At 48.3% G+C, this 13,814-nt stretch overlaps 1 protein-coding gene across 3 annotated transcripts in view; it reads right to left on the bottom strand.

Annotated features, from left to right (window-relative positions):
* Positions 1-13,814, bottom strand: part of LOC115480740 (scaffold attachment factor B2-like) — a 205,543-nt gene that overhangs the window by 145,125 nt on the left and 46,604 nt on the right. For all 3 annotated transcript variants that reach the window (XR_003943860.1, XM_030219611.1, XM_030219610.1), the window contains exons 6-7: positions 13,044-13,536; positions 12,630-12,679 (exon numbers count right to left, since the gene is read on the bottom strand). Coding sequence is in view for 2 of the 3 variants with exons in the window: in XM_030219611.1 (XP_030075471.1) it covers positions 12,630-12,679; positions 13,044-13,536 (543 nt within the window). In the remaining variant the exon portion in view is untranslated. The remainder of the gene's footprint in view (positions 1-12,629; positions 12,680-13,043; positions 13,537-13,814) is intronic.

Below are 13,814 nucleotides of genomic sequence, written 5' to 3'. Positions count from 1 at the left end.
CCGAAGCCACCAAGATCACAGAACCCCCGTGCGCTTAGATCCTGAGTCGCCCCAAAAGAGGCCAAAGAGTGAATGCATAGAGAAGACCTTGAGGCCAGTGCTGAAGAAGAGTATCTATGCCCTCTGCCTTGACGTCTTTTCTGCAACTGAAGAAGCAAGGCACCTTTGCATTGAGACTTGTGGCGAACAGGTCCAAGAGAGGAATCCCCCAGCCACCCATTATCAAGTGAAATGCCTGCTGACAGAGACTGCTCACCCGGATCAAGGGCGTACCGGCTGAGAAAATCTGCCTGGACATTCTCCACCCCCACTACGAGATGCTGAAGAGAGCAGACAGATGACACTCCATCCAGCTCTGAAGCTACACTGACTCCTGCTGCAAGAGATGACTTCTGGTCCCTCCTTGATGATTGACATGAGCCACCAAAATGCGTTGTCCAAGAGAAGGCGCACAGCAGCCCCACTCACCACAGGAGAAAAAGCCTCTAGTGCCAGTCGAATCCCAAGTTGATCAATAAATAGGGAGGCCTCTCAGGTAGACCAAAGACCCTGAGCAAACTGTCCCATGCAGTGGGCTCCCCAGCTGCAACCCCTTGGGTTAGATTGCTCATACGCTGCCACCAGAAGAGACTGCCACGCTCCTGGGTCTGTAGACGCAGCTTCTTCCACAGAGAGTCCCGTCTGTGGAGACCATCTAGACAAGAGGGAAGACTGAAGAATTTTCATGTGGGCTATGGCCCAAAGGACTACTTCTATCGATGCTGTCATGAAGCCCAGAACCTGCAGATAATCCCAACCACAAGGAGCGGGCTGGTGCAACAAGTTCTGAATCTAGGACTGCAGCTTGAAAATTCTGTTTGGGGGAAGAAATATCTGACCTCGTGCCATGTTGAAGGACACTCCCAAATACTCTAGGGGCTGAGAGGGAACCAAACGGCTGTTGGCGAAATTTTTCACCCAGCCGATGGGACTGCAGGACCTGAACTACACGAGACGTGACCCTCACACTCTTCTGATATGACTTTGCCTGGATCAACTAGTCATCCAGGTAAGGATGAATCAGAATGCCCTCCTAAGAGCAGCCGCAGCCACAACCACCATTACCTTGGTAAACGTGCGAGGAGCTGTAGCCAGACCAAACGGGAGCGCCCAAAACTGAAAATGCTGCCCCAGCACTGCAAATCGAAGGAACTGCTGGTAATGGGGCCAGATTGGAATATGAAGATACAACTCCGTTAGATCCAACGCTGTCAGAAACTCTCCTGCCCTGACGGCGACAACAGACCGAAGGGTCTCCATCCGGAAGCTTTGAGGGCACGATTGACTACCTTGAGATCTAAAATGGTCCGAAAAGAACATTCCTTCTTTGGGACCACAAAGTAAATGGAATAACAGCACTGTCTGACCTCTGACAACAGCACGGGGCAAATAGCCTGGAGGTCTAAAAGTGTTCCGCACTGTACTCACTTTGAGACTAAATCTGCAGGGGGACTCCAAATAGGCATCTGCAAGGGGCTGCACAAATTCTAAGGCATACCCGTCTCGAATAACCTCTAACACCCATTGCCGGAGGCAATCTGGGCCCACCTCGGAAGAAACAGAGCCAAGCCCCCACTGGCAACAGAGGAGGGTCCCACGCACCTTTATTGAGAAGAATGGGACTGGAAAGAGGTACTGGAGTCTCGTCCCCCACGACGGGATCCGCGAAGACAGATCTCTGGAAGAACCGGGACCTCTGGGATTGGAGCCCCCTCCCAGACCGAAAACGGCGAAAATCACGTCCTCATCCTCTGGAAATCGCCTGAAGCAGCATTCACCGGGCAAAACTTTTCTTTGAAGGGGTGAACAAACATGTGGATAAAGGTGAGCCGGTCGATATTGTGTTATCTGGATTTTCCAAAGGCATAGTACCTCATGAAAGGCTCCAGAGGAAAGCTGAAAATCATGAGATAGGAGGTAGTGTCCTATTGCAGATAAAACACTGATTAAAAGATAGAAGAGAGTAGAGTTAAATGGTCAGTATTCTCAAAGGAGGAGTAGATAGTGGGGTTCCCCAGGGGTCTGTGCTGGGACCGATGCTTTTTATAAATGATCTAGAGATGGGAGTTAACTAGTGAGGCAACTAAATTTGCTGACAGTTATTCTAAGTTGGTAATCGCAAAAGGATTGTGAAAAATTACAAGAGAACCTTACAAGACTGGGAGACTGGGCATCTAAATAGCAGATAACATTTAATGTGAGCAAGTGCAAAGAGATGCATGTGGGAAAGAGGAACCCAAATTTTAGTTACATAATGCAAGGTTCCACATTACGACTCACAGACCAGGAAAAGGATCTAGGCATCATAGCTGATAAGTTGAAACCCTCTGCTTAGTGTGCGGCGCCAGTTAAGAAAGCAGATAGAATGTTAGGTATTATTAGGAAAGGAATAGAAAACAAAAATGAGGATGTTATAATGCCTTTGTATCGCTCCATGGGGCAACCACACCTCAAATACTGTGTTCAATTCTGGTCACTGCATCTCAAAAAAAGATATAGTGGAATTAGAAAAGGTACAGAAAAGGGCGACAAAAACCATAAGGGGCTGGGACAACTTCCCTATTTGGAAAGGCTAAAGCGGCTAGGGCTCTTCAGTGTGGAAAAAATATGGCAGAGGGGAGATACGATCGAGGTCTATAAAATAATGAGTGGGGTGGAACACGTAGATGTGAATCGCTTGTTTACTCTTTCCAAAAACACTAGGACTAGGGGGCACACAATGAAGCTAGAAAGTAGTAAAACGAATCGGAGAAAATATTTCTTCACTCATCATGAAATTAAACTCTGGAATTTGTTCTCAGAGAATGTGGTAAAAGCAGTTAGCTTAGCGTGGGGTTAAAAAAAAGGTTTGGCTGGCTTCCTAAAGGAAAAGTCCATAGACCAGTATTAAAATGGGCTTGGGGAAAATCCACTGCTTATTTCTAGAATAAGCAGCATAAAATGTTTTGTATTGTTTTGGGATCTTGCCTGGATTGGCCACTGTTGGAAGCAGGATGCTGGGCTGGATGAACCTTCGGTCTGCCCCAGTATGGCAATACTTATGTACTTATGGCCATGTCAGACATTCCTTTTAAACAATTTTTTAAGTCTCCTGTTTTCTAACCATCATGTCTGCCCCTATGTCTTCATTCCTTTTGAAACTTGCAGGCCACTTGCCAGTCTGTTTTTGGGCTATCGCTTGAAGGCAGAGGCAGCCTTTCATTGGGTCTACTGGGGTTTTATGCAGGCCATGTTGACTGGGATTGAGGTCAATGAGGGTGGATAGATAAAACTATATACGACTCTCAGAGCAAGGATGAATGGGGTCTATCCTGAGGCCTTCTCACTGGGCAGAGCTACCTACTATCACCTCATGTTGGTGATGGAGTCCCTGGCACAACACATCCAAGATACTGGGAATATAGCAGGAATAAGTTAGTCTATTTGTGGATGATGTACTACTGTGCTCTTAAAAGAATTGTGACAATATGGATGGGTGTAGGGTTTAAAACTGCAAACGTAGAGGCTCTAAATGTTAACCTTCACAAGAATGAAGACATTGCAAGAGAAGAATCCTTTTAGGTGGATTACAGGACTGAAATACTTGGGTGGGGGGGGGAGGGGACAGGAGTTTAATACCACCAGCACTATGGGACTCTTATATGCGACCAATTATCCGCCTTATTTAAACCGAGACTGGATATGCAGCAATTTTTGGGGGGGGAGGGGGGGGAGAGGAGAGACAGGAGATATTGTGGCTTGGGTGGCTAGCCACTGAAGATGGAGTGTGGAGCTTCTGCAGCAGATGATGACGTTTATTTGAAAGAATGGTAGGCCTAGGGTAAGCCGGGGGGGGGGGGGGGGGGGAGGAATGCTGGGGCATAAGGAAGCAAGGGGGTTAAGATTTTCAGATAACAGAAATTACTGTGAGGCAGCTCAATTAAGGCATATGTGGGACTGGCAGAGAGGAAAGGAAGGGAAACGGCATCTACAAGTATCGTATGAGAGGTACTGCTTCGATACAGGGAAACGGAATAAGACTTGATATACCGCCTTTATTTGCACCTGGGGCAATGGAGGGTTAAGCGACTTGATTGGAGTCACAAGGAACTGCAGTGGGAATCAAACTCAGTTCCCCAGAATCAAAGTCTGCTGCACTAACCACTAGGCTATTATTCCTCCACTCCTGTCTTAAGGTCCAGTTCCTAAGCTGATGGGTTTCACACCGACATGTAGTTTGCGTTCATTATTACTATACTTCTGAGTGACAGCAACAATAGATCACATGACACCTGATGCAGGCATCAATACTGAAAACACAGGAGTTTGATCTATTCCACCAAATTAGTAGTAGAGTGACAAGCTGTTTTATATCACTCCTTTTGAATGCGATTAGAATACCAGTTCTTGGTCTTTTGGTTCTATTGCATCACTGCTCTGTTTCACAGAAGATACATGGTTTCTTTCGGGACAATGGTTGAAACAGGTACTCTGACGGAAAAATTTTATGAACCCAGTAGCAAGACATTTTAGCACTGTGGAGGAAGGTGGCAAAAGATGTTAAAAAGCCTTGGGGTCCCTAGTGTAACCATTACACTGTAATAGAGAAGATTGGAAGGAGGGGGTATCGTATCAGTGGGATAAAACTGACCTGCATCCCAGTCTGTGGAAGTGGTGAAATACAGTTCTTTGAGGAAGGGGAGGAGGAATAGGAGTTACAAGAAGGGGATCTTTTCTATTAGACAGGATATGCTTTTTTTACAGCATAAAATACAGAGAAAGCAATTAGAAAAGGGCTGGCCCACTGGAAAAGGTGCGAGTATTAATTTATTAAGATTTATTTACCGCCTTTTTGAAGGAATTCACTCAAGGCGGTGTATAGTAAGAATAGATCAAGCATGAGGAATAGACAATTACAGCAGAAAAAATATTCAAAAACAATACAATGTATGGCCTGGAATACTATTTACAATGTCAACACAATACGTAAGGTGAAATTAGATCTTACCTGCTAATTTTCTTTCCTCTAGACCCTCCAGACCGGTCAAGACACATGGGTTATGTACTCTTACCAGCAGAGGCAGACTGAGAAAACACTGAGCTTTTGATACTGTATATATAACCTGTGCAGCACCCCAACTAGCCAGTATAACACTAACGAAGCAGAGAAAACAAAACAACCACCATACAGAACCCTGTACGTGGTAACTCCAGACCACAAAGATTTGTGCTTCCACAGGCAGGCCACAAGCAAAGCCACACCTGTATCAGACTCATACCAATCTCAGGATCTGGCAAGTACAGCCTGAAACTATTTGAACAACAAATCATCAGCTGCCGAGAGATATCAAACAAAACTCAAAGAAGACCTCCTCGCCTAAACTATATGCAGGGCAGGCCCTTGACCGGTCTGGAGGATCTAGAGGAAAGAAAATTAGCAGGCAAGATCTAATTTCACCTTCCTCAGCGACCCTCCAGACCGGTCAAGACGCGTGGGACGTACCAAAGAAGTATCTATGGGCGGGACCTACGAAGGCCAGAGGTCAAAACTGTTGCACCAAAACTTGCCTCTTCCTTTGTATGAACGTCAATCCTATAATGTTTAACAAATGAATGCAACGAAGACCAAACTACCGCCCGACAAATATCTAGTGGAGGGATCATACTATTTTCCACCGAAGAAGCTGCCACTCCCCTAGAGGAGTGAGCTGAAAAAAACCTTAGGTACCTCACGACCTTTCAATAAATAAGCAGATGTAATCGCCTCCTTCAACCACCTGGCTATAGTCGCCTTGGAAGCGGCTGCCCCCTTCCTAGGACCACCATGAAGAACAAACTAACGATCTGAGGCTCTGAACTCTCAAGTTCTTGACAGAAACCAACGTAAAACTAGCCGCACATCTAACTTTGCAAGACGACGCTGCTCTGAATCTCCTGCCAAATTCCACTAAGGAACTACCGGCCGCTGAGAGGGACGAAGCAACTTCACCCCCCTCAAAAAACGGACCACATCCGGAGAAGATGCAACCGACCTGCCCTGCAACTTAGCCCGAAAACACGTCAAAGCAGCCAGCTGCACCTTCAAAGATGACAATGAAAGGCCCTTCTCAAAACCATCCTACAAGAAATCTAAAATGCACGACACAGCAGCTGTCGAAGGGACACATGCCCAGTCCCCACACATCTTCAAATATGCGCCACACACGCACATAGGCCAAAGATGTCGCACGTTTGCGAGACTGCAGCATCGTCTGAATCACCTGAGGGGAAAACCCTTTCCTTCTCAACCGTTCCCTCTCAAGGGCCACACCGTAAGAGAGAACCAATCCAGATCCGGCATGACAATTGGATCCTGACACAACAGCACCGAGCCTCCCCCCCCCCCCCCCCCCAGCCGCAGAGGCTCGCCTTCTAACAAGCGCATAAGATCCCCGAACCGCGGCTAACGCGGCCAATTCGGAGCCACCAACACCGAACCCGCATGACATTCTACCCTCTGTAGGACTCGACCTATCAAGGGCCATGGGGGAAACACGTACAGCAATACCCGCTGAGGCCACGGAAGGACCCAACGCATCGATCCCTTCCGCTCGCGGATCCCGACTGAAATACCGAGGAACCTGAGCATTCTGTGCCGATGCCATAAGATCCACTACTGGCATTCCCCACTTTAGAACTATCTGGTCGAACACCAACCGGTGCAGAAACTATTCTCCGGGGTCCAACATGTGTCTGCTTAGAAAATCCGCGTTCACGTTGTCCACCCCGGCCACGTGCGCTGCCAAAATCTGCACTAGATGCCTTTCCACCCAACTCATTAGCAGAGCCATCTCGATTGCCAACCGCGGACTCTTTGTACCGCCCTGCCAGCTGACACACGCTACCGCTGTTGCGTTGTCGGACATGACTCTTACTGCCTTTCCGACCACACTTGAGCGAAACGCCAACAGAGCTAGCCAAATTGCCCTCGTCTCCAACCAGTTGATAGACCACTGAGCGTCCTCCGTCGACCACCGCCCCTGCGCAGACCTACCGAGACACTGAGCTCCCCAGTCCAGCAGACTGGCATCCGTTACCAGAATCATCCACCGAGGTTCCAACGGCATGCCCTTTTTCAGATGGGCTGAGCACAGCCACCACTGGAGACTGCGTCGAGGAGCCCCCCTCAATGGCAACCGCAACCGTGTACCTGAGGAGACCACCGGGACAACAGAGATGCCTGAAGCTGACGCATATGCGCCCTGGCCCATGGTACTACCTCTACTGTCGCTGCCATGAGGCCCAGAACCCGAAGGTACATTCGAACTGTCGGACTCTGGACAGACATTAACAGCCGGACCTGCTGCTGAAGAGAGGTGATCCCAGAATCCGGCAGAAAAACACAACCGACTGCCGTGTCGAACCGCACTCCCAAGTACTCCAGACTCTGCGATGGGATCAACTGACTATTGACGACATTCACTACCCATCCGAGCGATTCCAAAAACGCGACCACCTGAGCCGTCACTGCCACACTGTGAGCCCGAGACTTCGCCCCGGATCAACCAGTCGTCCAGATACGGATGCACCAGAATTCCCTGCCTCCGCAAAGCCGCTGCTACCACCACCATTATCTTGGAGAAGGTGCGTGGAGCCGTTGCCAGACCAAAAGGCAGAGCACAGAACTGAAAGTGCCTCCCTAAAACAGCAGAACGAAGGAAGCGCTGATGGGCCTCTCGAATCGGCACGTAAAGATATGCTTCCGTGAGATCCAGTGACGTGAGAAATTCTCCCTGACGAACAGCCACTATGACCGAGCGCAGTCTCTCCATGCGGAAGGATGTGGCACCTTGAGCGCCCCACTGACCCTCTTTGAGATCTAAAATGGGTCGAAACGGGTCCTCCTTCGGCACCACAAAGTAAATGGAACAACCACCCATTCCCAGCTTGTGCCGAGGAACGGGTACCACAGCTCCCAACTGGATTAAGCGACCCAGAGTCTCTTGAATAGCCTTTAACGTGTCTCGAGAGTGACAAGGAGAGGGAAGAAAGAGATCCGGCAGCGGGTGCTCGAACTCGCGCGCATAACCGTCGCGAACAACCTCCAGCACCCACTGATCTGAAGTAATTTGGGTCCACCTCTGATAAAACAGATGAAGTCGCGCCTCGACCTTCACCAGAGGCTGGACCCACACACCTTCATAAGGAGAACTTACCACCATTTCCGGCACCTCTAGAGGAGATCCGACCTCGACGACCCCCTCGAAAGGACTGCGTCCGCTAGAAAAACTGGCTTTTAGAAGGAGACATCTGCCCAGCCTGTACCGCCTCGCGTCCTTAAACCGACCTCTAGCCGAACCACATCGACTAGCCGCCTTAGGCAGTAACTCTGGTAACCGTGAGACCTTGGTATCCCCAAGACCACTCATCAGTTTATCCAAGTCCTCTCCAAACAACATAGAACCTTTGAAAGGTAGAAAACACAACTTTGCCTTAGAGGCCGCATCTGCCACCCAGCCCCTAAGTCAAAGAGCCCTGCTAGCATTCACCGCCAGAGCCATATTCTTAGCCGAAGCCCTTAGCAAATCATAAAGGGTGTCTGCCAAAAACTAAGACCCCATCTCCAATTTGGCCAGGTCCTGAACCAAACCAGTCCTATCTAACGCAGGCTCATCCAAGAGCTTCTCCTCCCAACGGAAACAAGCTCTGGCTACCAAGCCCCCACACACAGAGGCTTGCAAGGCCAAAGCCGACAAATCAAAGCTGCGCTTCAGAAAGGACTCTAGCTTCCTATCCTGAGGATCCCGTAAGGCTGTAACGCCATCCAACGGAATGGCCGTAGCCTTAGTAACCGCCGTAACCACCGCATCCACAGTAGGTGGTTTCGGCAGGGCCAAATCTTCCGGAGGCAAGGGATACAGCCGCGACATAGCCCCAGACACCTTAGAAGCAGCCTCCGGCACAGATCATTCCTGAAAAACCATGTCCCTAATGACTGAATTCATGGGAAAGGAATGGGAGGCTCTCCAAATCCCCTTAACCAAGGGATCTACCTGGGTTCCCTCCTTATGAAAAATGCGAACCACTGAAGAATCTTCCTCAGGCCTTAGCCCATCCTGATCCTCAGACACACCTAAGAGATCCTCCTCTCCTGGGTCACTCCAAACGTCCGACCCAGGAAGAAAGTATCTCCATAGTCTCCAAAATATCCACCCGTGGGCGCTTAACTCCCACTGAGCTAGCAGCCTCCGGCGAACAAACAGCCTGAGAGGGGCCAGCTCTCCAGGCATTATACAGAGACCAAACAAACTCAGGAGGAAAGCCAGACCCCCCAAACGCTGCTGAAGCCCCAACAACACTTCCCGCAGTCTCCGCGACGGACCCCCCCTCGCTCCCGAGGCGACAGGTCCATCGCGTGATCCACGGCTAAACTAGGCGCTCTTCCCGCCACACACGGGTCCCCCGGCGCAGGTACGGAATGCGCGGCCAAAAGGGCCATGCTTCCTGCCAAAAACGGCTCCGTCGAGGCCGACCCGGAACGCACAGCCAAAATGGCCACGTTTCCCGCCAATACTGGCCCCGCCGTTGCCGGCCCGGAATGTGCAGTCAAATCGCCGCCCAACACCTCCTCCGACTCAGGGGAAAGCATGGGGGGAAAGAGCACTGACAACGTAGGCTCCCCACAAAATTTACATTGGCTACCTTTCAACGCCACACTTTGCGCAAAACCGACACCTCGCCAGCTTAGACATAATGGCTGCGAACACAATAAAAACAAACAGTTGCTTTGTGCTCTGACAGACTAATAGGCAAAACCGCCTAAGGCAAGAACGCCCTTGAAGACGTTTTATCTCTGTACTGCCACAAGAACAGCCAAAATAGCTGCCTTTTAAAAACTTTTATTTTTTTTATATTTTAAACCTCGTTGCTGATGCCTAAACGCCTCAAGGATACAGAATGAGGTCTGTAGCCGAGGTCAAGCAGTCCTCCACAGGAAGAGCACAGAGAGAGGAACCCGGCCACCCGGGTGTGACACCTCACAGGGAATAAGAAGCCCCTTAGGACTTACATCCTGTAATAGAGATCCAAGTGTGGGTTCTCTAACATTTACAACCCAACCTAGAAACCCCAAACGGGCCTACCAGAGTACACTGCACAGGCTGCACACATCTACCCTTTACTGAGACTGAGAAAATACTGGTTAGTAGAAGGTCTGCACAGGCTACTTGTATAAGAAGTTTTAGTGTTCTCAGTCTCCCTCTGCTGGTAGGAGTGCATAACCCAAGCGTCTTGAACTGTCGAGGATTGCTGAGTAAAACCTAATTTTTTTTTTAAGCAAACCAACAATAAGGAAAGAGAAAAAAAAAAGTGAGACAAAGGGCTCACCACTAGACAGAGTTGCATGGGGAAGAAATCCAACACGTTCCTGCTGGAATCTAACCCGTCCCTGTCCATCCCCATGGGGAATATAACCCGTCCCTGCAAGAATTTAACCTGTCCCCACCCAGTCCCGCAATAATTTAATGATACATAAAAAAAATTCCTGTTGGCTCTCTGTCTCTGGGTTTGAGCAGCAGCACTGAAGGGAAGGAACGGAAGTTGGAACACTCTGGTGCACACATGTAACACTTCTCTGATTCACTGGCACTGTGTGTAAAGAAATCGCCACATGAACGCACCAGTAGGTCAGGTGACATCTGATGCTCATGCCTATGTCAGAGCTAAGGTCCGCGCATCAGCCCGGGAACAGAGAGGATTAATAGTAACATAGTAAATGACATCAGATAAAACCAGAATGGTCCCAGTCACAATAATTATCAATTCATGATTAAATCAACAATGAATATATTATATATTTGATTATGGTCTGTGGCGTTTCTGGGACATAGACCATAGAAGTCCGCCTGGCCCTATCCTTATGTTCCAACTGCTGGAGTTGCCCTCGAAGTCCACTCCAATCTACTCAATCTTTTCATTTGCGGGGGACAGAACGTAAAAATGTCTGTCCAGTACTATTCTCATGTTCCAGCCACTAAAGTTGCTAAGCCCTTTCCAGCCCATCCTAAACCAGATTGCCATATATGAGACACAGACCATACAGGTCTCCCGGTATGAGCCCTAATTCATCACAGCCAGAGTCACCATCTAAGTGTCACTCGGTAAGTCCACACACATGCAGACATTTAAGTTTAGGGTTTTTTTTTTTTTTTAATAACTTCCATTTTCTAATCAGCAGATCCTCTGTGTTAATCCCATGCCTTTTTGAATTTCATCACCATTTGAATCTCTACCACCTCCTTAATGGAGACTTTTCGCATCCATGCTGTTAAAGCAAGAAGACAGCACTCAAAGAACTTGGTACTCGGTAGGTGAGAGGCTAGCGCAAGTGCAGTGTACACATCCATGGGAACTCCGCAGGAACTGCCTCCATCCCCATGGGATCCCTGCAGGAACTGCTTCCATCCCCATGGGATCCCCACAGGAACTGCCTCCATCCCCAAGGGATCCCCGCAGGAACTGCCTCCGTCCCCGCGGGAATCCCATTCTCATGCAGGTCTCTACTCACCACCTTCCACCTGCTGGAGACTGAGGATACTGGATCTTTCCATTCCTGGCAAGAGCTCATACTGATGACTCAGAATTCTCAGTCTCCACCTGCTGGAAGGCGTGCACAACCCATCAGTCAATTGCTGGGCCAGTGCAGAGGGACGTTAAGGTAAAAGGCTGTTCCTGACTCCAGGCGAGTCAGCTCCAAGGGACTCCTATAACCATCACATGGCCCTGGCCACATACAGCAACACATGGCAGCCTGAATACTGGAAATACCCACAGAGGGCGGAGAAGATGCTCTACCTTGTTATGGAGCTCCTTCAGAGCCTAGCCAAACAGGACAGTGCAACTGCTATCAGACCAACTGTGCCAAGCTCTGGAGCCAAAAAGCTCCAGGGGCCCTAAGCAACCCCCATCGGGACCCCCCTCCCAAAAAAAAAAAAAACAGAGCCGAGGGGGGTGAAAGTGGTAGCTATCCCCCACTCCCGATGTGGAAAAGTTCCTGCTGCTGAGAAGCTGGTGATTAAATCTCGAAGGGAGACAAAATGGCCACATCCCCGTCAAAATCAGGATCGCAGATCCAGATGCCTCGGTGGGAAGGACCCATCAACTCCGGAGGGCCGCCACCCCAGGCGATTCCCAAGGTTACAAACGGCCCATCACACTGTGTACAGAAAGACTCATGCTTCCTACTCACAGAGCAGTGCTTCCCAGAGGGCATCCCCAGTTACATGTCAAAAAGGCAAGGGCCTTACACGCTGCCCAAACCTGTTTTGGCCTGGGGAACTGGATGCCAGGCTCTCTGGGGGTGTCAATTAAGGGAATTCCATTACAGGGAAATCCCTCAACCAAAGGTAAGGGATTTCCTATTTCAGGGCTGCTGCTGCTGCTTACAGTACAGGCGGGTACCAACTGAGCCTGCCAGGACCAAAGCGTCTGAATGAACTATACCAAGAAAAGTATTGAACATACTGACTGGAAGCTCCCACTATAAACAAGGGTATGAAGTCTTTTACAGAAAAGACAGCCATTAATTTTACAACAAACCAGTAACAATATAATGCAATTGTGTGTTAACCTACCTTTTTCATCTTTTGATGAAGTCTTAGTATCTGTGTCCACATCAAGAGAGCTAAAGACAAAATTAATGTCAGTAGATCAAGGAGAAAAAGGGCATCACAATATTTTCTTGCTAAGCTTGAATACCTACCAGATAGATGTAAACTAAACCATCCTAACACTGAAAAAATATGCCAATAGGGGGAAATGGTTTTAGTGTAGATGAAAATTAGGAATAAATTTAACAACCAAAGGTAGGTTGAAAATGCAAATGAACTCAAACCAATAGTTACAACTGCACAAGAACGAAAGATTCTATGGAAAAAGCTACAATAGCATCAGTGTTGCTGGCCAATTGAAGGAAACAGCTTATCTGTGTCATTTAAAGACCAATGTAAAAGGACAGCATTTGGTCTAGAACTGAGAAAACGACAAACCTCATTTTCTGATCACCACCCTCATTGGCAGAGGACCCTTTAGTAGCTGGAGATTCTTCAGAACTAGCCTTCTCTTCTGCTTCCTGTGCTTCTTCATCACCAGGTTTTTCTTCAACGTCTTTCTCAGATACTTCCTTGGCTTCTCCACTAGGAGCTGAGTCGTCTTCAGTTGGTCGACTACTCTTATCCACAGTTGTTTCTACAGCTAGTTTAGAGTCCACTTTCTGTTCATCCATCTTCTGCTCATTCGTCTCCCTGTTTTCTAACTTTAAAGATTTTGCTTCTTTTTCGGTATCTTGAGATGACTTGTCACCTAAATCTAAAGCAGTGTCCGCTGACTGACCAGTGACCGATTTGCTGCCTCCTGCTTTCTGTTTGATAGGCACTTCATTAGCTGAATCCTGTGCACTCGGACGCTCCACTTCGGAGGTTTCTTCCTTAAGTGGTTCAGATTTACAAGTTTCCCCCAAATTGTCGAGCTTTTTCTCATTTTCTATGGATTTAACAGGAATAGAATGGCACAAGATTTAATTACCAGGGAAATCAAGCAATTACAAATGTGGAACTGGCATGGCTGCCGAACTAACAATTTTTCTAGTCTCATAGAGATTGGAAAACCCAACTGCTTAGTACTAAAGGTTATTTCAACTATGTGCATTCTAAAAATAAATTTTAAAACCCTTTAACCTGAAAACTAAAGGGTAAAGTTTAATCAATTAAGCTTCTGGCTGGATTCTCAGATCTTCTTGGTGTTGGTATTCATTAACTGCT

The sequence above is a fragment of the Microcaecilia unicolor genome, chromosome 11 (assembly GCF_901765095.1).
Source record: "Microcaecilia unicolor chromosome 11, aMicUni1.1, whole genome shotgun sequence".
NCBI classification, from domain to species: domain Eukaryota; kingdom Metazoa; phylum Chordata; class Amphibia; order Gymnophiona; family Siphonopidae; genus Microcaecilia; species Microcaecilia unicolor.
This window is presented reverse-complemented; position numbering and strand designations above follow the sequence as displayed.